The 25,593-nt window shown below is 44.9% G+C and overlaps 1 protein-coding gene across 1 annotated transcript in view; it reads right to left on the reverse strand.

The window, feature by feature from the left end:
• The window catches only part of Eefsec (eukaryotic elongation factor, selenocysteine-tRNA specific), a 223,239-nt gene extending 200,200 nt beyond the window's left edge, over positions 1 to 23,039 (reverse strand). The window contains exon 1 of the mRNA XM_004665114.2: positions 22,766 to 23,039. Within this exon, the coding sequence (XP_004665171.2) occupies positions 22,766 to 23,039 (274 nt within the window). The remainder of the gene's footprint in view (positions 1 to 22,765) is intronic.
• Positions 23,040 to 25,593: the final 2,554 nt, after the last annotated feature.

Consider the following 25,593-nt stretch of genomic DNA (forward strand, 5'->3'; position numbering starts at 1 on the left):
AGAAAGCCTCTCAGTTAAAGCACACCCATTCCCACAGGGCACTCTCAGTTTCTGAACTCTGTCCCAGCCAGCCTCTTGACTGGTATCTGCTCCTTTCCCCATAAAACTTCACATCCGAGTCCTGCCTTGTCTGTATGCACTCCAGACCGTCAGCCAGCAAGACATCAACTATTCTGCAAACTTCCAACAAGACAGAAGCCACCTTCTAGAAGGCGCTCTGGACTGGCCCAGGACCTTGCCCACAGCCTCACCTCCTTGCACTTCCTTGCATGTGCAAGTGCTGCTACTCACCATGCTCCCAGGCTTCCACACTTGGCTGAGGCTGCTCCCTGTGGCTACCCTGCTAGGAAATCTCCATACCATTCTTTTAGGGCCAGCCCCCTTCCTGCCTGTACCACATACTCACATCCTCATGATCAAGGTCCTTACAACCCTTATTTTTACCTGCCTATCCCCACTTCTTCCAGCTCCCCAGAACTGTGAGCCACTTGAAGATATGCAAGCCTTTTGTGTGCCTTCATATCCAAGACAACACTGTCCTAGGGGTGTGTGCACAATCCTAGTGAGTGGAGAAAAACACCAGACATCTCATCCTCTCCCTCCAGTCAGGATACCAGGAAGTCCTAAGAACAGGGGCTGCCAGCCCCATGGTCTCCATGGAGCAGGCATGGAACCAAGAAGCAGCCTAAATGGTTAGCAGTAAATTGTATGAGATTAGAAGGGAATAAAGGACTTCAAGAGGGCCCCGGCTAAAACTAAGAAAATTGGCAAAACAAGCAAGGGTGCTGTTTTCCTGGTGAACCGGGTACCAGCACAAGGGTGAAGGAGATCAACACAGAGAAAAATCAACTCCTACCAAATCAGACAGCCAGAGACCCAGAGGCCCCAACACCTCATCACTGAAGCAGACCAAAAATGAACTCAACATGGCTCAGGGAAATTTTGTGGAAGTGGGGGCAGAAAGAATGTCAGAGCCACATGTTGGGTCATGATATGCAGAGACATTTATCCTACCCATGACTGTGGGCTAACTCCACAATGCATGACCCATATACCTCAACAAGGAGGGGCCAAGGGGAGGGGGCAGGTCACGGATGAGCCTAATAATGGTACCAAACTGACTGTATTTGCTGAATACAAAACTAATTAATAAAAAAATTTAAATAAAGCATAAAAAAAAGAAGGGAATAAAGGGTTGAGGAAATAGCTCTGTGGTTAAAGGTGCTTGCTTACAAAATCTGCCAGCGCAGGTTTGATTTCCCAGAACCAAACCAAGTAAAGTCAGATACACAGAGTGGCACATGAGTCTGGAGTTCATTTGTAGTGGCAAGAGGCCCTGGTGTACCCAGTCATTATCTTTCTCCTCAGACATAAATTACAAAAAAAAAAAAATTTAAGCAGGAATGAGTGGGCATCCTTTAATCCCAGCACTTGGGAGACAGTTAGGAGGATTGCTGTGAGTTCAAGGCCAGCCTGAAACTACATAATGAATTCCAGTTCAGCCTGGGCTAGAGCAAGACCTTACCTTGAAAAACCAAAAAAAAAAAAAAAAAAAGGAATGAAGTATAGGTCCATGCTACAATATGGATGAACTTTAAGAAATATACACTAAGGGGCCAGAGAGAAGGCTTAGCAGTTAAGGTGCTTGCCTGAGAAGCCTAAGGACCCATGTTCTACTCGGTAGGTCCCACATAAGCCAGACACACAAAGTGGCACAAGGTCATACGTGTGCACAAGATGACACATGCATCTGGAGTTTAATTGCAGTGACTAGAGGCCCTGGCACACCAATGCATGTGCGCACTCTCTCTCAAAAAGAAAAAGAAATACACACTAAGGCTGGTGCAATGCGACATGCCTATAATCCCAACACTCAGGAAGCAGAGGCAGGAGGATTACAAATCCAAGGCCAGTCAGAGCTAAATAGTGAGACCCAGTGTCTCAAAACAACAAAAAGAAAATTCTAAGCATAAGCCAGACACAGAAAGTCACCTGCTGCAGGATTTCATGGATATCAAATGTCCAGAAGAGCAAATCAACAGAGAAATTAAGGAGAGTGGTGGATGTCCAGACCTGCAGTAGTGGGGAGAGGGAATAGCTGTGAGCAGGTACAAGGTTTCTTCGTAGGTGATGGCTGCACACTTCTATGAACATACTGACAACCACCAAGAATATACTTGAAATGATGAACTTTAAGGTATGAGAATATCATTGTAATAAAGTTGGTCTGAACAACTTATCAAGAGCCTCCTTTGTGCAGGCCCAGGCTGGCCTCTGAGCTCCAACGAAGGGTCCGGGCATCATTTCCGCCCCACAGAATTTCCACAGTTGTGGACAAGGGATGTGAAAGTTCACCAAATAATGCTGTGTGGTACTTCTAGTAGGAGAAAATAGTGTGCCAACCAAGTCCAAATTGGCTTCCTGTCCCACCATGAAGCCCCTTCAGAAATACTACCCTCCCTGGAACTGGGGTCTCTAGGTTAGCCAAGGACCATCACCTTCTCTATGCTGCCAAAACCCTTACTGAGAAGAGGGAACACAGAACTGAGCTCTGGGCAAGCGGCCTCAGTCCCAAGCTAGCAGAGGCTCCACCAAATAAAAGAATGCCAGAAGGGAACAGGTCCGGGGGCTTCATTTACAGGTTGTTCCTGGGATGTCTGCCCAAATCTTATTCTAACCTGCATGGAATAGTTCTGAAGAAAAGCCCATGAGACATGCTGATAGGAAACAAAGGAGATGCTTTAGAAAAGTTTAAAAGCAATTAATTTTAAGTGAGTACAGCTTTACCAAAAGTTGTGGCCATGATTTCCTCCTGACTTTGATTATAACCTTCCAGTGAAATATTTGCCTCAAGAAGGCAAAGTCTTTGCATTATTTTCTATTCCTAGCATGACTACAAAAATATTCTTTGATTTAACATTTGATATGTTTTGTTCTCAAGGGCAAGCCCCATGAGAAGAAAAATGTACCCCAACGGAATGAAATATGACTACCTGCTTCCATTTTTCTTTTCTGTTGATTCCTGTTCAAATATTCTGCATTAATTTAAACTCAAGGCACTGTCTGATGTTGTTCTGCTCCCACACTGTCGCCCAAACCAAAGCAAAGTCACCTGCTGTCCAGCTCCAAGAGAAAGTGGTGCAGAGAGAACTCAACTTGAGTATCCTGGAGACAGCTAAAGGCATTCCAGCTTGAAAGGAGATCAAGTGGGGTCACAGAGTGATAAGACGCTGGGCACAACAGAAGCACCTGTATTCCAGCAGTGGCACACTCTGCACCAAGGCAGACTCTCTACTGGACCAGGGGACCTTTTGAGCAAGAGAAGGCAGAAAACCCATGTCAGCTTAGCTTCACCTGCAGGCAGAGGATGTCACAGAAGCAGTACTGTGCCTTCAATGAAGAAGAGAAAATAACAAGTGACTTCACTGGGCAGGTGCAGAGGCCCAGCAGATGCCAGGTTCTCCTCTGCATGGGCACAGAGGGTCACAGAACCAAGGCCCAGCAGATGGCAGGTGTCCTCACTGCACAGGCACACAGTGTCAGGGGACCAAGGCCCAACAGATGCCAGGTTCTTCTCTGCATGGGCACAGAGGGTCAGGGAACCAAGGCCCAGCAGATGCCAGGTTTTTCTCTGCATGGACACAGAGGGTCAGGGAACCAAGGCCCAGCAGATGCCAGATTCTTCTCTGCATGGACACAGAGGGTCAGAGAAACCAAGGCCAGCAGATGCCAGGTGTCCTCACTGCACGGGCACAGAGCCCCAGGGGACCAAGGCCCAGAAGATGCCCAGAAGATTCCTTAGTGAGCAGGCACAGAGGGTGAGCAGATGCCAGGTGTTGAGGTGCAGGAAACACTTGCCCTTGTGAAACCTCCTTACATATGCTTCAATATCATAGAACAAACACATGTAATTACCACAACTTAACATCATGTATTCTTACACAGATTCTCATAAACAGATCAAGGGCAAGGAAAATCAAAAGTGGTTTTTGTTCATTTGTTGCATTAGAATAATGCCAATTCCTCCTCGCTGCCAAGGTCTTCTGTACGTAAGCCTTCTTGCCAGTCCATTTATCTCTGCCTGCACCACACAGCTTGCTGGCCATATATGCAAATATCTAAAGAACAACTCCAGAGGCTGAGACAGGAAGAACAGCAATTTCAGGCCAGTATGGGGTACAAAGGATTCTATCTCAAAAAAGAAAAAAAGAAATCTGGCTAAAGATATGCATTGATTCAGAACTGAGCCCTTTTCCTTTCCTGAGTCCAAAAGGATGGTCTCAGAATGCAGAGCGACTTCAAGGGACATACATGGAAAAGCAGGCCAAAGGCCAAGAGCCTCCTCTCCTCGGGCCACAAAAGCACAAGAGTCAGAAAAACAAGTAGGCAAGCCAGCTCAACTCAAGCCTAACAAAGGGAGATCTCTCCAGGGTTAAGAGATGAGGCTCCTCAGCTCCAAATGCAGTGACCTATACAAGATGGGCGCCCCTCGACAGTTCTAGACTGAGTCACGCAGAATGTGCCCTCACACAGTGGGTACAGGAGGTGTAGAGCAAGGCGACAAGTCAGTGGTGGCAGAAGTGCTGTTCATTAACAACAGGAACAAAAGACCCGGAGACAATGCACTGTTAATCCTCACAGCCACCAGAGGACTATAAATCGCCAAGCCCAGAGACCAGCATTTTTCAGCCTTCCTCTTTCCTGTTGGAGTTAAATTGACGATGAGTCTCAAATCCCGCACCCCCTGCTCAAGTCTTTAAAGTATACATTACTGAATCTTTTTGAAGTTCTAACTCTGAAAGATTTATACTCTAAAATGGATTTAAGAAATACCGCTTAAAACACTACTATGGAGCTGGAGTGGATGGGCTCACTTTTCATCCACACTGAGAAGGCCAAGCGAGGGGCTGTGGAGTCACACAGCACGGACTCAAACCCAGCACTGACAGTAACTGTGTCCCTGCCCTCTCTGAGGTGCAACTTTCTCACCTATAAAACAAGAATATTACCTTTGTTCCCAGGGCAGCTGTGAAGGTTGAAAAAACAACAATAAACAAAAACTCCTACCAGAAAGACAGCAATAAAAACTGCCCATGAAAACTGCCAGATGATCATCACCTGTACCCCAAGGCACCATTATGGCTATATCTGAGACCACAGGGGTCAAATGAAATGAAGCTCAACATTCTCTAAGAAAGGATTCTGCTTGACGTGAGCACATTTTTGAGGAACAATGAACTGAAGAAGTACTTTAAATGTTGGAGGTTATAACTAAACCAATCACTGTAGACCTCAGACTTTCCAATCTCCCTTAACTCAGTGAGCTTGACATTGGAACAAAAGTGCAGTCACCTAGGTGTGCCAGAAGCAGGTGAGACTGAAGATTACCCTGTTTCCTGTGGGATCCCTCTCTGCCTACTTCTTCCCATCCACAGCTTGGCTGGTCATGTCACTCACTGACTACAACTCTTCTAAAGAGCTCCCAGGCAGGCAGGAGAAATAACCAAGGGCCACTTTCTTTATTCTGACCCTCTCACATGCCATGCTGATTTCCTGCCTTGCTGCCAGCTATCTCTGATCCTGAACTGACAAAATGGCACATCTCAGCCTCAGAGCTGTGCCAGGTGGTTCCCTGTTTTTACAAAAGCTCTTCTTTCTCATGTACCTATGCCTTGCCCTGTTTTTTAAAGCAGGGATTCAGCTTGTTCCCAGGCTGGACTCAAATTACCAGTGATCCTCTTGCCCCAGTCTGCTGAGTCTACAAATGTGTGCCTCCACCACCTGACAAACATGAGTTACCCTGCTTTTACCCTATGTGCAAAGACCTCCAGTGATCCCTTGCAATGCAGCAGTGGAGCCCACAAACAGTACATGCTTACCACAGGCCAGACCCTGTCCTAATTGCCCACTGACTCACCATAACCAGCTAGTGGGAACACAGATCTCCCTTCTCTAGAACTTACCTCAGTAAATACCCATTTCTACCACATGCCAGGCTCCAGTCTAGGCACAGAGGACACACTAGTAAATTGGGTGCCACTCTGCTCTCATGGAGCTCCCATTCAAGCATAGGACAACTGACAAGTAAACACAAAATGAGCACCAGACAGTGACATCAGGAAGTGAAAAAGCATGAGGCTTTTCCCTAGTGGTGGCCTCTCTGAGGAGGTGACATTTGAACTGTAATGTCAAGGAGTCCAACACACCACAGAGGCTGCAGCAGGGGTAAGGGCCCTGGGGAAAGCAGCTGTTGGGTCAGCATGACTGAGGGTCAGGAGCAAAGCAGTTGCTGAGGAAGCCTAGAGGAGGGCAGTGCCCCAACCACAGATGCTGGGGGCTGGAACACACTGCGAATCTTCTAGCAGAGCAACAATGGGACCTGAACACCTGTAAATGAGTGCAGTGGCATGGCTCCACCCACTGGGCAGGCCTCAGGGTCTACAAGGGCAAGATTCCAGATGTCATCAGCACGATCTGGCCTGGGTTCTAGCAGGCAAGGGTCCTGTGGTAAATGGATTGTGAGGATAACAGAAGGTTAAGCAGGGTGGCCAAGGTAGTTCTTGGCATGAGTCCCAGCATTTACTTGCCAGCTTTCTCATCAAAACCCAGGAAAGCACTACTACTCCACAGGGTGTTACCCAGCTATAAGCTCAGGCAACAAGCCTAGTCAGGGCAGTCATTCAAACAAGTGCACTCTTCCCTGCAAAAGGAAGTTTCTCTGGGTTCCAGGTTCCTAAACAGGATGGTGGGGTTAGATCTTCATAAGAAGAGGGGCACTATTCCAGTGAAGTCAGTCTCCATTTTAATGCCTGGGAAGAAAATATGGAAAGTCTTCTCAGGAGGTAAGGGGCAAAAACCCTCTTCTACAGTTTTATCATCTAACAGGTCTGTTCTACCTTCTGGCATTGTGACATGACGTTGTCATCTACAAAGTTCCTGTTCAAGAACCACAAAAATAAGTTACAAAAAGAAAGCTCTTGCCCTTGGTTTCCCACCAGGAATAGATGGTAAGACCCTTTTGCTAAAGTCTCCACATACTTGGGCTGCAAGGCCACTGAAAAATCCTGCTGGAGCTGAGCTGAAAACCTCCTCCATGTAGACCAGCTGACAGAAAGCTGGAAGAAGCCATTCTGCATGCAGTTCAATGGGAGAAAGGGAAAACACCAGTGAAGATACTCAACAGTGGACACTGCAAGCCTTATATTTGTTCAGCCAGGCCAAATGAGCCAATGGGTACAATAGTGGCACATCTGTCATGGTGGGAACCAACTGCACTCTAATTGGGCTGGAGTCCTGCTCCATGGGAGGGGATACATCCCTGATACTGAAAACCTAAAACAGGGGTACTCATGAGCCCTAGGGGGTGTAACATCTGCTGCTGTTTGGCTAAATGTATATACTATGCACACCAAACTGCCCAGTAAGCACTTCTCTTAATGCTCATACCTATATATTAATGCTACTCTCACTTTTGGTGGAGAACCTTCTCTTTTCAGATGGCAGTGACCTTGGGATGACTCAGAAGGCATCATGGTGCTGGAAAGAAGTGACAGGAGTGCTCAGCACTGCAATAAGTCTATCATACCTTCCAAGGCTCAGGGTCCATTGTGGAAGAGGTGGCAGAAAGAATGTAAGAGCCAAAGGAAGGGTAGGACTCCTTACAACATGCTCCTCCAGACACAAAATGGCCTGGATATCCATGACCTCACAGTGTCTGACACTACCTACATAAGACCATCATAATAGGAAGAAAAGATCATGACATCAAAATAAAAGAGAGACTGATTGAGATGGGGAGGAGATATGATGGAGAGTGGAGTTTCAAAGGGGAAAATGGGGGAAGGGAGGGCATTACCATGGGATATTGTTTATAATTATGAAGATTGTTAATAAAAATAAATTAATTAAATTAAAAGGTGTATGCCACCATGAAAAAAAAAAACTCTCATGTCCTAAACAAGTTAATGGTTTTATGTAGAGACATATTTACAGATATCCTTAGCCACACAGAGCCCATAGGCTGCAGGTTGGAAATAAATTATTTGGAGTATGAGAACTGGAGTATATAAACCAATTTAGTGACAAAACCTTTTCATTTCATGAACAGCTCCTATGTAAATGTACATACTGGCCAGGCGTGGTGGCTCACACCCTTAATCCTAGCACTTGGGAGGCAGAGGTAGGAGGATTGCCATGTGTTCAAGACCACACTGAGACTACATAGTAAATTCCAGGTCAGCCTGGGCTAAAGTGACACCCTACCTTGAAAAAGAAAAGAAGAAAAAGTAAATGGGCATACTGAAAGGGTGGGGAGGCGTCAAAGAACATGGGAGGTATGGAAAAGTCCCAGCTTGGAGGCAGGAAGACCTAGACTGTCCCACTGACAAGCCACCTTCCTGAGTCCCTACTTCTTCAACAGCTAAGTGATAATCACATTCCTTACAATTTCTCTGGCAAACAGCAAACATTTGATGAAAAGCCAAGCCAAAAAGTCACTATATGGTTACTATTAGAGTTACCTTCTCATTGCTGTGACAAAATGGGGAGCTGACTATAACACCCCTAGGCATTCTCCCAACAACACACCTCCTCCGGCAAGGCTCCACCACCCATCAGATGGGGACCAAGCATTCAGAACACACGAGTTTCTGATTCCAATGACCACAATTACTGCAACTCTTTATCTAGAATCTGCCAGCAATAGAAGGTTCACAATTAATTAGGTTCAAAGGCCACCCGGCTACTGTGTTAGCTACTTTTCTCATTGCTATGACAAAATAACTGACAAGAAATAACTTAAGGAGGAAAGGCTTATGTCTGCTCACAATTTGAGGGTTCAATCCATCGTAGCAGGGAAGGCATGGAGACAGGAGCATAGAGCAGCTGGTCACATTAAGCCCACAGTCAGAAAGCACAGTGATAAATGCTGGTGTTCAGCTAGCTTTATCCTTTATCCTTTTGTCTGGGACCCTAGGTTATGGAGTGGTACCTCCCCTGGTTAGGATATTCTTCCCACCTTAACTGATCTAATCGAGAAACTTCCTCACAGACATACCTAGAGATTTAGCTCCTAAGTGGCTCTACATCCAATTAAACTGACAATCAATATTAATTATTATAAGTCCATCCCTGTCAACTTGACATCCAAACATACCACTTTTAAACCATAATCTTCCACCCCTTGTCCTCACAGTTTCAGGTCAGGGCCATTAAGTCTAACTAAGCTTCCAATTCCTCAGTCTGTGGCAGTTCCCACATTGTTCAGAAGTCCACTGTCTTCTTAGACTCAAAGCAATTGCTCAACTGTCAGACCTATAACACTATAAAACAAGTTACAGGAGGACTTCTGGTTAAGATGGCGGCGTAGGTACCACGCCAAAGCAGCCTAGGGGGGAAAAAAGACCAAAAAACTTCAGCAAAATACACACTTTTACTAAAAAGTGAGGTGTATAGGAAATTGAAGCGGCAGCAGAGAAGTAGAAGAGTTCCAGAGCATCCAGAGCCTGCACAGGCGGGAAAAGCGGCTCCAGCAGCTCGGGCCAACCCCCGCGGCCGCGCACCAGAAAGCCGCCAGGCTCGGCTCGAGCCGCAGGAAAAGCCAGGTGCGGGATTTTCCCCTCACACCGCGCTCTCCGCAACTCAGGAAACGTGAGGGGAGAGCGGCGGCGAGCAACAGAGGAGCAGACCGCGAGGTAGAAGAACGCTTGGAACAGCGAGAGAACCAGAGCAGCCGCGGCTCCCTCCCCTCCCCCACCGCCTCAGCCCAGCTCCGGCGAACAGAACAGCAGCCCAGGACCCAGCCACGCCAACAGCGGGACCCAAGCAGGAGCAGAGCTTGGCAGCAACATCAGCGGCTCCAGCACCGGTAATAGCGGCCCCAGCAGCAGCAGACCCAGGAGTGGCAGCAGCAGCAGACTCGGCAGCAGCAGCTTCAGGGGGAGCAGCAGCAGTGGACACAGCAGCAGCAGCTTCGGCAGCAGTGGTGGCTCCAGCAGTGGCAGCTACAGCAGCAGCAGAGGCAGCAGCAGCGGTGGGTCCAGCAGCAACACCTTCAGCAGCAGTGGCTACAGTCCCAGCAGGGGCAGCTTGAGCAACAGCAGTTCCAGCAGCAGGGGTGCTGATCTGCAGGGACACACTTGCCAGGCTCGGTTTGCCCCGCAGGAAAAGCAAGTGCCCACCTCCAGAAATCAGAACAGCAGCCCGACGGCCCAGGCAGCAACTTGACTGAGACCAAAATCATCCAAGGTAACTGGGATTGCACCAGGGAAGGGTCTCACTTGGTCGCAAGCTGACTTGGATCCCTCAACAGACCAGAAATCTTAACCTCTTTGTTGATAGAGGATCTGGTCGTTATAATAACTACTCTTGCATACATATTTGGGGCTGTTTTTGATTAAATGTGTACAGTGTTTAGTTAAATTTTAGAATCTACCTGTATTTTATTCCAGTCAGCCTGCTTGAATACTCCTATAGCAGGGAAACTCAACCCCTAAGAACATCTTTGTAGATACTCTGAGAGTCTTAAGAGCCACACCTAACACCTTAAGGTCCTACCCTGAAAATATATTACATCAAATCAATTGATACAGCTAAGAATACACAGCTAGCTAGAAAATCCAAGCATTAGCTTAATCCAAGATGCAAAAATATATACATTATAACACAAGAAACACTAAAAAGCAAGACGATATAAACCCACCTAAAAGTATTAATGTATCAGAAATGTCCTCCAGTAAGAAAGAGTTAGAGGAAATGCCTGAGAAAGAGTTCAAAAGAATGATTGTAAATATGTTCAAAGAAGTCAGAGAACAAATCAAAGGAGTCAAAGAGGAACTTAAAGAGGAAATCAAAGGAATCAAAGAAGATGCAGGACACCAATTTCATGAAATGAAGAAGGCAATACAAGACATAAATAAGGAAATAGAAATAATAAAGAAAAACCAGTCAGAATTACTAGCAATGAAGAACACAGTTAATGAAATAAAAAACTGTAGAAAATCTCACCAGTAGGATGGATGAGGGAGAGGACAGAATATCTAAGCTAGAAGACCAGGTGGCAGACCTAATGCAGTCCAACAAAGAGAAAGACAAACTTATAGAAAAGTATGAGTGGGAATTTCAAGATATTCGGGACACTATGAAAAGATCCAATATAAGAATTCAGGGCATAGTAGAAGGAGAAGAACTCCACTCCAGAGGCATAGTAGGCATCTTCAACAAAATCATAGAAGAAAATTTCCCCCAAATTGGGAAAGAGGTGCCAATGCAGATACAGGAAGCCTTTAGAACCCCACAGCCAGACAAAACCCAGAAAGAACCTCTCCTCGCCATATTATAATCAAACTTCCAAACACACACACCAAAGAAAAAATATTGAAAGCAGTTAGAGAGAAAAATCAAGTTACCTACAAAAGCAAGCCCATCAGGATTACAGCAGATTATTCAACACAAACTTTTAAAGCCAGAAGGGCTTGGAGTGATATATTCCAAGTTCTGAAAGATAACAACTGTCAACCAAAGTTACTTTATCCTGCAAAGTTATCCATTCAAATAGATGGAGAAATAAAGACTTTCCATGACAAAAGCAGGTTAAAGGAGTATTTGAAGACAAAACCAGCACAACAGAAAATACTTGATAGAATCCTCCATGCTGAAGAAAAGGAAAAGCACACATATAAGGAACCTAGAAAAAACAAGCAATACTCAAATACTAGTTAACAGAAGAGAGCGCAGGTAGAACCAGAAACACACACACACACACAAAAATGGCAAACAAAAATACACACCTTTCAATAATATCTCTTAATATCAACGGCCTCAATGCCCCAATGAAAAGACATAGATTTGCAGACTGGGTTAAAAAGCAGGATCCTACAATTTGTTGTCTCCAAGAAACTCACCTTTCTACAAAGGATAGACATTATCTTAGGGTGAAAGGTTGGAACATGGTGTTTCAAGCAAATGGGCCTAGAAAACAAGCAGGGGTTGCTATCCTAATATCAGACAGGGTAGACTTTAGTCCGACGTTAGTCAAGAAAGATAAGGAAGGTCACTTTATATTGATTAAGGGCACACTCCAACAGGAGGACATTACAATCCTAAACATATATGCACCTAACATGGGGGCTCCCAAATTCGTCAAACAAACACTATTAGAACTAAGGTCACAGATAACACCAAACACAGTGGTGGTGGGTGACTTTAACACCCCACTCTCATCAATTGACAGGTCATCCCGGGAAAGAATAAACAGAGAGGCATCTGGACTAAATGAGGTCATAGAAGGAATGGACTTAACAGATATATACAGGACATTTCATCCAAAGGCTGCAGAATATACATTCTTTTCAGCAGCACATGGAACATTCTCTAAGATAGACCATATATTAGGACACAAAGCAAACCTTAACAAATTCAGGAAAATTGAAATAATTCCTTGCATTCTATCTGACCACAATGGAATTAAACTACAAATCAGTAGCAAGAAAGGCTATAGAGCATACACAAAATCATGGAAACTAAACAATACACTACTAAATGATGAGTGGGTCAATGAAGAAATCAAAAAGGAAATCAAAAAATTTATAGAGTCAAGTGATAATGAGAACACAACATGCCACAATCTCTGGGACACAATGAAGGCAGTTCTAAGAGGTAAATTTATAGCCTTAAGTGCCTATATTAAGAAATTAGAAAGGTCGCAAGTAAACGACCTAATGCTTCGCCTTAAAGCCTTGGAAAAAGAAGAACAAGGCAAACCAAAAATTAGTAGACGGGAAGAAATAATAAAGATTAGGGCAGAAATTAATGAAATAGAAACAAAAAGAACAATCCAAAGAATTAATGGAACAAAGAGTTGGTTCTTTGAAAGGATAAACAAGATTGATAAACCCTTAGCAAATCTGACCAAAAGAAAGACAGAAGAGACACAAATTAATAAAATCAGAGATGAACAAGGTAACATCACAACAGATTCCAGAGAAATTCAAAAAATCATAGGGACATACTATAAAAGCATATACTCCACAAAGTATGAAAATCTGAAAGAAATGGATGATTTCCTTGATCTATATGACCTACCTAAATTAAATCAAAATGAGATTAATCACTTAAATAGACCTATAACAAACATGGAGATCCGAACAGTTATCAATAATCTCCCAACTAAAAAAAGCCCAGGCCCGGACGGATTCACTGCTGAATTTTACCAGACTTTTAAGGAAGAGCTAACACCATTGCTTCTTAAGCTTTTCCAGGAAGTAGAAAAAGAAGGAATTCTACCAAACTCCTTCTATGAGGCCAGCATCATCCTGATACCAAAACCAGGCAAAGATAGAACAAAAAAAGAAAATTACAGACCAATCTCCCTCATGAACATAGATGCAAAAATTCTCAACAAAATATTGGCAAACAGAATACAAGAATATATCAAAAAGATCATTCACCCTGACCAAGTAGGCTTTATCCCAGAGATGCAGGGATGGTTCAACATACGCAAATCTATAAATGTAATACATTACATAAACGGGTTGAAGGACAAAAATCACATGATCATCTCATTAGATGCAGAGAAAGCATTTGACAAAATCCAACATCCCTTCATGATAAAAGTCCTACAGAGACTGGGAATAGAAGGAACATATCTCAATATAATAAAGGCTATTTATGATAAGCCTACAGCCAACATATTACTAAATGGGGAAAAACTGGAAGCTTTTCCACTAAAATCAGGAACAAGACAAGGGTGTCCACTGTCCCCACTTTTATTTAATATAGTTTTGGAAGTCTTAGCCATAGCAATAAGGCAAGAGACACACATAAAAGGGATACAAATTGGAAAGGAAGAAATCAAGTTATCATTATTTGCAGATGACATGATTCTATACATAAAGGACCCTAAAGACTCTACTAGCAAGCTGTTAGAGCTGATCAAATCCTACAGCAATGTAGCAGGATACAAAATAAATACACAGAAATCAGTAGCCTTCATATATGCTAACAACAAACACACAGAGGATGAAATCAGAGAATCACTCCCATTCACAATTGCATCAAAAAAAAATAAAGTACCTTGGAATAAACCTAACCAAGGAAGTAAAGAATCTCTACAATGAGAACTTTAAAACACTCAAGCGAGAAATTGCAGAAGACACTAGAAAGTGGAGAAACATCCCTTGTTCCTGGATTGGAAGAATCAATATTGTGAAAATGGCAATCTTACCTAAAGTAATCTACACATTTAATGCAATCCCTATCAAAATTCCAAAGGCTTTCTTCATGGAAATAGAAAAAACAATCCAAAAATTCATTTGGAATCACAAAAAAACCTCGAATATCTAAAATAATACTGAGCAACAAAAAAGAGGCTGGTGGTATCACCATACCTGATTTTAACTTATACTACAGAGCCATAGTAACAAAAACAGCATGGTACTGGCACAAAAACAGACATGTAGATCAGTGGAACAGAATAGAGGATCCAGATGTAAGCCCAAGTAGCTATAGCTGATATTTGATAAAAATGCCAAAAATACTCATTGGAGAAGAGACAGCCTCTTCAGCAAATGGTATTTTGAAAACTGGATATATATCTGCAGAAGGATGAAAATAGATTCTTCTCTCTCGCCATGCACAAGAATTAAGTCCAAATGGATTAAAGACCTTAACATCAGACCGGAAACTCTGAAACTGCTAGAGGAAAAAGTAGGGGAAACCCTTCAACATATTGGTCTTGGCAAAGACTTTCTGAATACAACCCCAATTGTTCAGGCAATAAAACCACAGATTAACCACTGGGACCTCATGAAATTACAAAGATTTTGCACCGCAAAGGACACAGTAAAAAAAGCAAAGAGGCAACCTACAGAATGGGAAAAAATCTTCGCCAGCTATATATCTGATAAAGGATTAATATCTAGGATATACAAAGAACTCAAAAAGTTAAATAATAAGGAATCAAACAAGCCAATCAAAAAATGGGCTATGGAGCTAAATAGAGAATTCTCAAAGGAAGAAATACGAATGGCATATAAGCATTGTGGTGGTTTGATTCAGGTGTCCCCCATAAACTTAGGTGTTCTGAATGCTAGGTTCCCAGCTGATGGATATTTGGGAACTAATGCCTCCTGGAGGGAGTGTATTGTTGGGGGCGGGCTTATGGGCTTTATAGCCAGTTTCCCCATGCCAGTGTTTGGCACACCCTCCTGTTGCTGTGGTCCATCTTCTGTTGGCCAGGAGGTGATGTCCACTCTCTGCTAATGCCATCGTTTTCCCCTGCCATCGTGGGGCTTCCCCTCAAGCCTGTAAGCCAAAATAAATCTCTTTTTCCCAGAAGCTGTTCTTGGTTGGGTGATTTCTAACAGCAATGCGAACCGGACTGCAACAAGCATCTAAAAAAATGTTCTACGTCACTAGTCATCAGGGAAATGCAGATTAAAACTACATTGAGATTCCATCTCACTCCTGTCAGATTGGCCACCATCATGAAAACAAATGATCATAAATGTTGGCGAGGATGTGGAAAAAAAGGAACCCTTCTGCACTGCTGGTGGGAATGCAATCTGGTCCAGCCATTGTGGAAAACAGTGTGGAGGTTCCTAAAACAGCTAGAGATTGATCTACCATATGACCCAGCTATAGCACTCCTAGGCATATATCCAAAAGACTCATCACATTTCCTTAGAAGTACGTGCTCAACCATGTTTATTGCTGCTCAATTTATAATAGCTGGGAAATGGAACCAGCCTAGATGTCCATCAACAGATGAGTGGATAATGAAGATGTGGCACATTTATACAATGGAGTTCTACTCAGCGTTAAAGAAAAATGAAGTTATGAAATTTGCAGAAAAATGGATGGACCTGGAAAGGATTATACTAAGTGAGGTAACCCAGACCCAGAAAGCCAAGCGCCACATGTTCTCTCTCATATGTGGATCCTAGCTACAGATGACTGGGCTTCTGCGTGAGAATGAAAATACTTAGTAGCAGAGGCCAGTAAGTTAAAAAGGAGACATAAAGGGTAGAGAAAGGAAGAGCGGAGGATACTTAATAGGTTGATATTGTATATATGTAATTACAATGATTGTAATGGGGAGGTAATATGATGGAGAATGGAATTTCAAATGGGAAAGTGTGGGGGTGGGGAGGGAGGGAATTACCATGGGATATATTTTATAATCATGGAAAATGTTAATAAAAATTAAAAAAAAAAACAAGTTACATACTTCTAAAGTACAATGGTAGACTAAACATCCTTACTCCAAAAGGGAAGAATGTGGGCATAACAAGGAGAGATCAAAGATCAAACCAAGATGTATGGCCAAAACCTAACAGGGCAAACACCACATTCTGCAGTTCTATAGGTGGAATCTGGGCTTGGGATGGAATCATCTGGGCTCCATAGGTCTTGGGTAGCCCCACCTTTCTAGCTCTGCAACTCACAGAGCCTCTCTCTTGGGAAAGTTCCATTTCATGAGTGCAGCTTTCTTCAGTAGATGTTCCAAGACCCTGGCATCCATATCTGATATCCTGGAGTCTCCATTACAATTTAGGCTTCTCCCTCACAGCTCCACATAATGGCCTCTCATGGCCTCCTTACAGTCTAAGTCTAAAACTACACACATGGCTAGGTCTCAGCAGCTTTCTGGAACCAGGGTTCCAAACTCCATTACCACCTTGATCTTAACGCCTTTCATCCAGCAAAACCAGTACAATGTGACTGATGCTACCAAGTTCTGCTGCCAGCTTGAGAGGGAGCCTGCCTGACCTCCTTGCACCACAGCTGCAAAGGCTTCTGTGAGCCTTCCAGGCTGATTTTGAGGAAATACTTCCCTAAGTGGTTGCTTTTGAGCAGGGAATTCCTTCAATAGTATTTTCAGTTCAGGCTCTCTCCTTTCAAATAAACTTGAATTTTCACAAGATGAAGTCCTCAATGAGTTGGGTCCTATTGTTCCAGTGCAAAGTGCTGGTTACTTTTTAATACCACTATCTCTAACAGTTACACCTGTTTGCAAACCTGCCTTGTCTATAACTTTAAATTTGCATGCTTTTATTTGCAAGTCACACATTTTTCATCTTTCTGCTCCACTTGCTTTTTTGCACTGTAGACCTGGATCAGAGCAGTGAGCAGTAACAACATATACTGAATGCTATCCTGTTTTGGAACTTCTCCCACCAAAGAAATTACACCACTACTTTTGAATTCAGCCTCAACCAAGTTCTCAAGACATAGGCAGAACAGAGCTAGATTCTTTACCAAAATAAAACATGAACTGAGCGGGGTGTGGTAGTACACACCTTTAATCCCAGCACTCAGGAGACAAAGGTAAGAGGATCACCATGAGTTTGAGGCTACCCTGAGACTACAGAGTGAACACCAGGTCAGCATGAGCTAGATTGAGACCCTACCTTGAAAAAGTTAAAAAAAAAAAAAAGGACTGCCTCTGCCCAGTTCCTGATACAGTTCTTATTCCCTCTGAAGCACTATGAGTTGAGCCTCTACTGCCTGCATTTCCTTCAGCATTCAGATCTTCCAAACTTCCACCCGAATGGCTCATTAAGATCTTATTATAACATTCTAAGGCTTTTCCAGTCCAAAGTTTCAAACTCTTCCATTCCTCCCACAGATCAGTTTTAAAGGCTTATAAGCCACATGGTCAGGTTCATCACAGCAACAGCCCTACTTCTCTGTATTAAATTTCTACATTAATTACTGTCTTATTGTTGAGACAAAACTCCCTGACAAGAGGGTTTATTTCAGCTTCCACTTAGAGGGGAAACAATCTATCATAACAGGGATGGCATGGTGGCAGAAACATGAATCAGCTGGTCACATTCAATCCACAGTCAGAAAGCAGAGTGATGAATGCTAACATTCAACAAGTGTCTCTCCTTTTCTTAATCAAGGAAGTTAAAGCCTACTGGCATAGATATATACCTACAGAATGTAATAAACAGATCAATGAAAACATGAACAAAATACTTTGGAGGCACAGAGGAGTTAGTGAATAATACATTCTCAAAAAAAAAAAAAAGATGGGCTGGAGAGATGGCTTAGCGGTTAAACGCTTGCCTGTGAAGCCTAAGGAACCCGGTTCGAGGCTCAATTCTCCAGGACCCACGTTAGCCAGATGCACAAGGGGCGCACGCATCTGGAGTTTGTTTGCAGAGGCTGGAGGCCCTGGCGTGCCCATTCTCTCTCTCTCTCTCCTCTCTCTCTCTATCTGCCTCTTTCTCTGTCACTGTCAAATAAATAAATAAATAAATAAAGGGCTGGAGAGATGGCTCAGTGGTTTAGGCACTTGTCTACAAAGCCAAATGACCCATGTTCAATTCCCCAGTACCCAAATCAAGTCAAATGCACAAAGTAGCACATGTATCTGGAGTTCATTTTCAGTGGCTAGAGGCCCTGTTGTGCCCATTCTCTCTGTCTCTCTTCTTTCGCTTTCTCTCTCTCTTTCTGTCTCTCCTTGCAAATAAATAAATTAAGTTTTGGAAAAAAAAAATTACCTGTTCTATTTGCTCCCTGTGGACAAACCAAGAATGACCATTACAAAGCATATGAATTATGCTGAGCCATGTTTGTAGTTTCTCCTTTTTATTCAGTTTGGGATCCCAGCCCATGGCCATGGTGCTGCCCACAGTTAGACTGGGTCTTCCCACCTTAATTCTTCAGAGATATGTTCTCAAAGACCCACCCACAGACCATTCACTTAAAAGATTTCAGATCCAAACAAGGTGACAATTAAGATTAACCATCCCAGATAGTAAAGAAGAAAGCCATGCTGCAAGGCCAGTCTGCACAACTCCAAAATTATGAATGTCCTACACTGGCCTACACTGTAGATGTTCTTCCACTTAAATTGAACTAGATCCCAAAACAGTTATCATAGATTCAGAATATAGCAAGCCAAAAGTGAATTGAATACATAGAACCTACCACACTTAGCAACCAGAACTTTGCTCTCTGGACCTCAGGGCTGACTGGGAGCTGTGGCTCACTGCCACCACCCAGCATCCTGGGTATCAACCATGTAGCTAGCCTAGGAAAAAGGTCAAAATTCAAAGTATGCTTCCTGCTGAGTATTACATTCATACCATCATAAATTAAAAAATCACAGGTCAAGTAAGTATGAGTGAGATTCTATCTGTATTTACCAAAAAAGATTTGCCGGGCTGGAGAGATGGCATAGCGGTTAAGCGCTTGCCTGTGAAGCCTAAGGAACCCGGTTCGAGGCTCGGTTCCCCAGGTCCCACGTTAGCCAGATGCACAAGGGGGCGCACGCGTCTGGAGTTCGTTTGCAGAGGCTGGAAGCCCTGGCGCGCCCATTCTCTCTCTCCCCCTCTATCTGTCTTTCTCTCTGTGTCTGTCGCTCTCAATTAAATAAAATAAAAAAAATAAAAAAATTTAAAAAAAAGATTTGCCTTTTTTTCCTTTGTGGTGTTAGAAATGGAACCCAGGGCCTCCTGCATACTAAGTAGGTGCTCTACCACTAAGCCATGCTCCTCATTTTTTTCCCCCAGGTAGAGTCTCACTCTAGCCAAGTTGACCTGAAACTCACTCTGTAGTTCCAGGCTAGTGATCTTCCTACCTCTGCCTCCCAAGTGTTGGGATTAAAGGCAGGTGCCACTATGCCTGGCCCCTTCTTGATTTTACTTATGTATTTGTTTGCAAGTAGAGAAGCAGAGAGAATGAGAATAGGTACACCAGGGCCTCTAGCCACTGCAAATGAACTCTAGATACATACACCACATTGTGCATCTGGCTTTACATGAATACTGGGAAATCAAACCCAGGTCATTAGGCATTGCAGCCAAGCACCTTAACCTCTGAACCATCCCTCCAGTCCCCCTTCTCAATGTTTTAATCTGTGCCTCCACCTCCAACCTAGAATAGCTGTGTATGTGTCTAAAATGTATTTGATTAGGACCAGACAGAATTCAGTTATATGATCATTGTGGGGCCCTTAATAGTCTTCTGATGACTGAATCATGGACTGAATACAAGACTTTTATAACAGTAACCCTGGTGGGCTATAGAAATAACTTAGCGGCTAAAGTGCAAAGCCTAAGGACCCAGGTTCAATTCCCAGTACCCATGTAAGCCAGAAGCACAAGGTGGCATATACATCTGGAGTTCATTTGCAGTGGCTGGAGGCCCTAGAGTTCCCATTCTCTCTATCTACTACCTCTCTCTCCCTAATAAAAAAGAGTAATCCTGAGCTGGGCATGGTGGCACACACCTTTAATCCCAGCACTCAGGAGGCAGAGGTAGGAGGATCACTGTGAGTTCAAGGCCACCCTGAGACTACATAGTGAATTCCAGGTCAGCCTGGGCTATAGTGAGACCCTACCTTGGAAAAAAAAAGAAAGTAATCCTGGGGTAAGTGAGCTTTTTAGTACCTCTTCAAGCCTCTATTTCCACTACAACGAAATGGGGAAATAATCACAGGCTGCCTACAACATGGATGGAGGGAGGTAACAAAGATCAAAGCACTTAATTAGTCACTACAGCTGGGACCAGCAATGCCCAAGGACCAATGAGGCTATCTGTCACCAAGCCAATTATTATCTTCCCAGAATACATGTCAGTGGGTAGGCTCACAGAATACTGTTGGAAGAATCTCAAGACAATGGCATGGGTAGGAAATGGGACACTAGGACCACAGCAGGTAGTCTCACACACTTTTCTGTGGTGGATGCTTATACAACAAATTTCAGAGTCTGTCCCTAGATGTAAGTGTAGATAAATGAATGGGCCAAAAGAGAAATCCAAAAAGGCTTAGTCATGGTTTCATGTGGATAGATGGGAGGAGGTCCATGAAGGGATGGTTAAGGGAACTTCTGCTTTATTTATGATTTCCTATTCTTAAGGACCATGTATCTGTGTATGATCTGTATACTGTTATTCAAAATTAAGTGGTAAAAGCCAGGCGTGGTGGTGCACGCCTTTAATCCCAGCACTCGGGAGGCAGAGGTAGGAGGATTGCCGTGAGTTTGAGGCCACCCTGAGAATACAGAGTTAATTCCAGGTCAGCCAGAGCTAGAGTGAGGTCCTACCTTGAAAAAACAAAATAAATAAATAAATAAATAGTATGATAGCCTATAAGAGTATTTTAGTGTTGCCTATCATGATTGAAAATAAATATACCTTTTGCCCTAGCCAGATCATAGTACATCTGCCAAAGATCTAGAATATTCACCACAATCTGGGTGTGGTGGAACATGTCTTTAATCCCAGCACTGGGGAGGCAGAGGTAGGAGGACTGCTGTGAGTGTGAGGTCACCCTAAGACTACATAGTGAATTCCAGTCAGCCTGAGCTAGAGCAAGACCCTACCTTGGCTGAGATGGTGGTTCAGTGATTAAAGGTGCTTGTTTGCAAAGCCTGCCAGCCTGGGTTCCATTTCCAGATGCTAAACGTGGCACTGTGTCTGAAGTTTGCAGCAGCAAGAGGCCCTGGGGTGCCTATACTCTCTCTTCTCTCTCTCTCTCTCTCTGTTCCCCAATAAATAATTAAATTGGGGGGGTGGTTGGTTTTTATCAAGGTAGAATCTCACTGTAGTCCAGGCTGACCTGGAACCCACTCTGTAGTTCCAGGTTCACAGCAATACTTCTATCTCTGCTTCTTGAGTGCTGAAATTAATGGATGCGCCACCACAGCTGGCTAAATAAGAGGGCTGGAAAGATGGCTTAGTGGTTAAGCACTTGCCTGTGAAGCCTAAGGACCCTGATTCAAGGCTCGATTCCCCAAGACCCACACAAGCCAGATGCACAAGGTGGCACATGCATCTGGAGTTGGTTTGCAGTGGCTGGAGGCCCTGGTGCAACCATTCTTTCTCTCTCTCTCTCTCTCTCTGCTTCTTTCTCTCTCTGTCTGTCGCTCTCAAATAAATAAATATATAATTTTTTTAAAATTTTTAAAAGAAAGTAAGAGGGCTGGAGAGATGGCTCTGTGGTTAAGACACTTGTCTGCAAAGCCTAACAATTGGGGTTCAGTTCCTCAGTACCCATGTAAAGCCAGATGCACCAAGTAGCACGTGTGTCTGGAGTTCGCTTGCAGTGGTTAAAGGCCCTGGTGCACCCATTCTCCCTCTCTCTCTCTTAAATAAATATTTTTTTAAAAAAATTAAGAAATGGTTGGTAAAAGTGTACAAAGTAACTGACAACTTTGAAAAGAATGATGGCGGTTTATGTAATGGGGCAGTCTCCAGACAGGTGCTGAAATGAGTATAAAAGGCCTGGGGGAAGGGGGCAGGGAGCCCAGTGGTAGAGCTTTTTCCTAGAATGAGCAAAAGTATAGGTTCAATCTTTCTAGTCCAGCAAGGCGAGAATTGGAAAGAGCTCTCCATATATATACACACAGAAGTATGCTTGCTATTTTCTGACATTATACAGAGGAAACTGGGAGCAGTGTTTGAGAACAGGAACCAGGACAGCAAAGGACAGAAGGTGAGTTGGTGACTTGTGAGACTTTCACTGATAACCCTTTTCGCAGCTCTTGCGTTTCCTTAGCTCGCTTTCGCAAGAAAGCGCCCGGCTGCATGGCTGTACTGATGGCAATGGCTTCCGCGGGTGGCGGCCGTGAGTTCGAGCCCCGTGCCTCCGTGGGCTGGCAGCCAGACCTGGGCGGGTCACGCCGCCGCCGGCGCCCCGGCAGCCCGCGGAGTGAACCGGAGCGAGTGACTGGAGTGAGCGGTCCCCTCCCGGCCGCCGTCCGGCGAGCTCGGACCCCCGAGCCCGGCTCCCGCCCCGGCCCGCGCTCACCGCCGATGATGGTCCTGATGAGGGAGGCGTGCCCGGGGCAGTCGACCAGCGTGACCTGCAGCACCGTCTCGCCAGCCCCGGGCTCGGCCCCCGGCAGCGGCACGGAGAAACACGAGAAGCCCAGGTCGAGCGTGATGCCGCGCTCGCGGCTCTGAGGCTGCTTGTCGAAGGCGGCGGTGGAGGCCGTGGTGCTCAGCGCGCGCGCCAACGCCGTCTTGCCGCTGTCGATGTGACCCAGTACGCCCACATTCACATTGACCCGCCGCCCCGCCATGCCGCCGCCGCCGCCGCCTCCGCCTCCGCACGCCGCAGCCTCAGCGCCCGGCCCGGCGGTCCGCTCGCTAAACCGCACCCCACGCAACCCGTGCCGCGCGCGCCCGTTCCGGCCCCCGAGCTTCCGCCCTCGGGCTCCCGCAGCACAGCCTCATCGCCTGAAGACCTATGTCCTGGGCCAGACGGGAACCAGGCCACCTACCTGAGACTGCTGTTACCTGCTCTTTACTCCTCCCTGGGATTGGGAGATCATCCACCCATCCATCCATCCTCCAGCCTTTATTCAGTACTTCACTGGGATGCTATGTCTAAAGTTTGGGGACAAGATAATAGACGCAAAACTCAGCATTAGTGGCCCATCCAGACCATCTCAGAAGCAGGCGCAGTCCTCAGGAGAACAGAAATGGAAAGGAAGGAAGAGGGCCACCGAGTAGGGTTCAGGTAACAGCCCTCTGAATCATCACCAACAAGACCAGGGCCTGGAGCCACCCATCAGAAACCTGGCAATACTGTTAGAAGATGGGAGAGGACTTTGTGGGAATTCTCACCTTGGAGTCTAGCCTGACCTGCAACCTAACTGCGTGTGAAATGTGTGGTGAACTTTCTGCATAGTTCTCTCCAGGTTTGGAAGGCATCTAGAACCAGGGAAGAAATGGCCAGCCACAGGTGACAACCAGAGGTGGCAAGCCCAAGCATTTGCTGTGGCAGGTAGGACACTCAGAGGAGAGAAGATATCCGTTTCTTCACACCAGAGGAATGGGGACTGGAGAACAGGATACTGCTTGTCCTGTGTGTAGAGGGGCATCGGTCTCAGACAGGACTCCAAGAGGAGTGCTGGCCCTTCATGGCCATCTTTCCTGTGGTTTGAAAGTGATTTGCCTTCAACAGGCTCATTTGCCAAGTGTTTGGTCCCCACCTAGTGGCCTATTTTGGGGGGAGGAGAGGTCTAAACTGGAGGCAGTAGATGTAGCAATTACCTTATTGGTGGGATAAAATACCCAACCAGAAGCAGCTGATGGGAGGAAAGGATTTATATTAGCCTACAGTTTCCAGGGGAAGTTTCATTATGGTGGGGAAAGCATGTCAGAGCAGACAGTCTGGGTGTCACATCTTGTCACAGCAGCTGAGAGGGAGCAGCAAGAGCGTGCTAGCGCAGATCACCGGATGGGCTAGACTAATAAGCCTCAAGGCCCACCCCCAGAGATACACCTCCCCTAGCAAGGCTCCACCTCCCAAAGACTCCACAACTCTCCCAAATTTTCACCAGCTAGGGACCCCCAAGGATTCAAAACACATGAGTGCCTGTCCTGTGCAGCAGGGCTGTTGGTGTACTTGGTGCTTCTGGGCCTTGTCTCATCTCCAAGTCGGGCTACTCCGTGACCAGGCCTTCCTCTCAGCCTCCACCCCCAGCACAGACCATTCGGCACCCTCCCGCCCTGTCTCACATTCGAGCAGCCACCACCGAGACCCCAGCATCAGCCCTTGCCCAGATGGCTCTGTGCCATGGAAACTCCAAGCTGGAGAATGCTGGAGGTGACCTTAAGGATGGCTGTCACCATTATGAAACAGCTGTTGTTATTTTGGTGCTGGAGGTCAGTATGGGAAAGTCACACACAGAAGAGGACTGGAACTATTTGTACAGTCCGAAATCTTCCCGCTGTAAACACCTGTGCATTTGTCATAAAAGAACAAGGATTTCGTGCCATCATTGTCTCTGGAGGACCTAACTGTGTGTATGCAGAAGATGCCCCCCTAGTTTGATCCAGCAATATTTACTATTGGCAAACCTGTTCTTGGAATTTGCTATGACATGCAGATGATGAAAAGTATTTGGAGGTACTGTGCACACACAAAAACAAGTATTAGAGAAGATGGAGTCTTCAACATTAGTGTGGATAATACGTGCTCATTATTCAGGGGCTTCAGAAGGAAGGAGTTGTTTTGCTCACACACGGAAACAGTGTAGATGAAGTAGCTGATGAATTCAAGGTTGTGGCTCATTTGGGGAACATCATAGCAGGTATAGCAAATGAATTTAAAAAGTTATAAGGAGCCAAGTTCCACCCTGGAGTTGGCCTTACAGAAAATGGAAAAGTAATACTGAAGAATTTCCTTTATGATATAGCTAGATCCAGTGGGACATTCACCGTACAAAACTGAGAACTGGAATGTATTCGAGAAATAAAAGAGCAAGTAGGCACGTCAAAATTTTTGGTTTTACTCAGTGGTCTTGTAGATTCAACAGTTTGTACCGCTTTGCTAAATCATGCTCTGAACCAAGATCAAGTCATTGCTGCATTGCTGTGCACATTGATAATGGCTTTATGAGACAACAAGAAAGCCAGTATGTTGAAGAAGCCCTCAAAAAGCTTGGGATTCAAGCCAGGCGTGGTAGTGCATGCCTTTAATCCCTGCACTCGGGAGGCCTCGAGGTAGGAGGATCGCCATGAGTTTGAGGCCACCCTGTGACTACATAGTGAATTTCAGGTGAGTCAGAGCTAGAGTGAGACCCTACCTCGAAAAAAAAAAAAAAAAAAAAAAAGCTTGGGATTCAA

Source organism: Jaculus jaculus, chromosome 6, assembly GCF_020740685.1.
Source record: "Jaculus jaculus isolate mJacJac1 chromosome 6, mJacJac1.mat.Y.cur, whole genome shotgun sequence".
Classification (NCBI taxonomy): Eukaryota; Metazoa; Chordata; class Mammalia; order Rodentia; family Dipodidae; genus Jaculus; species Jaculus jaculus.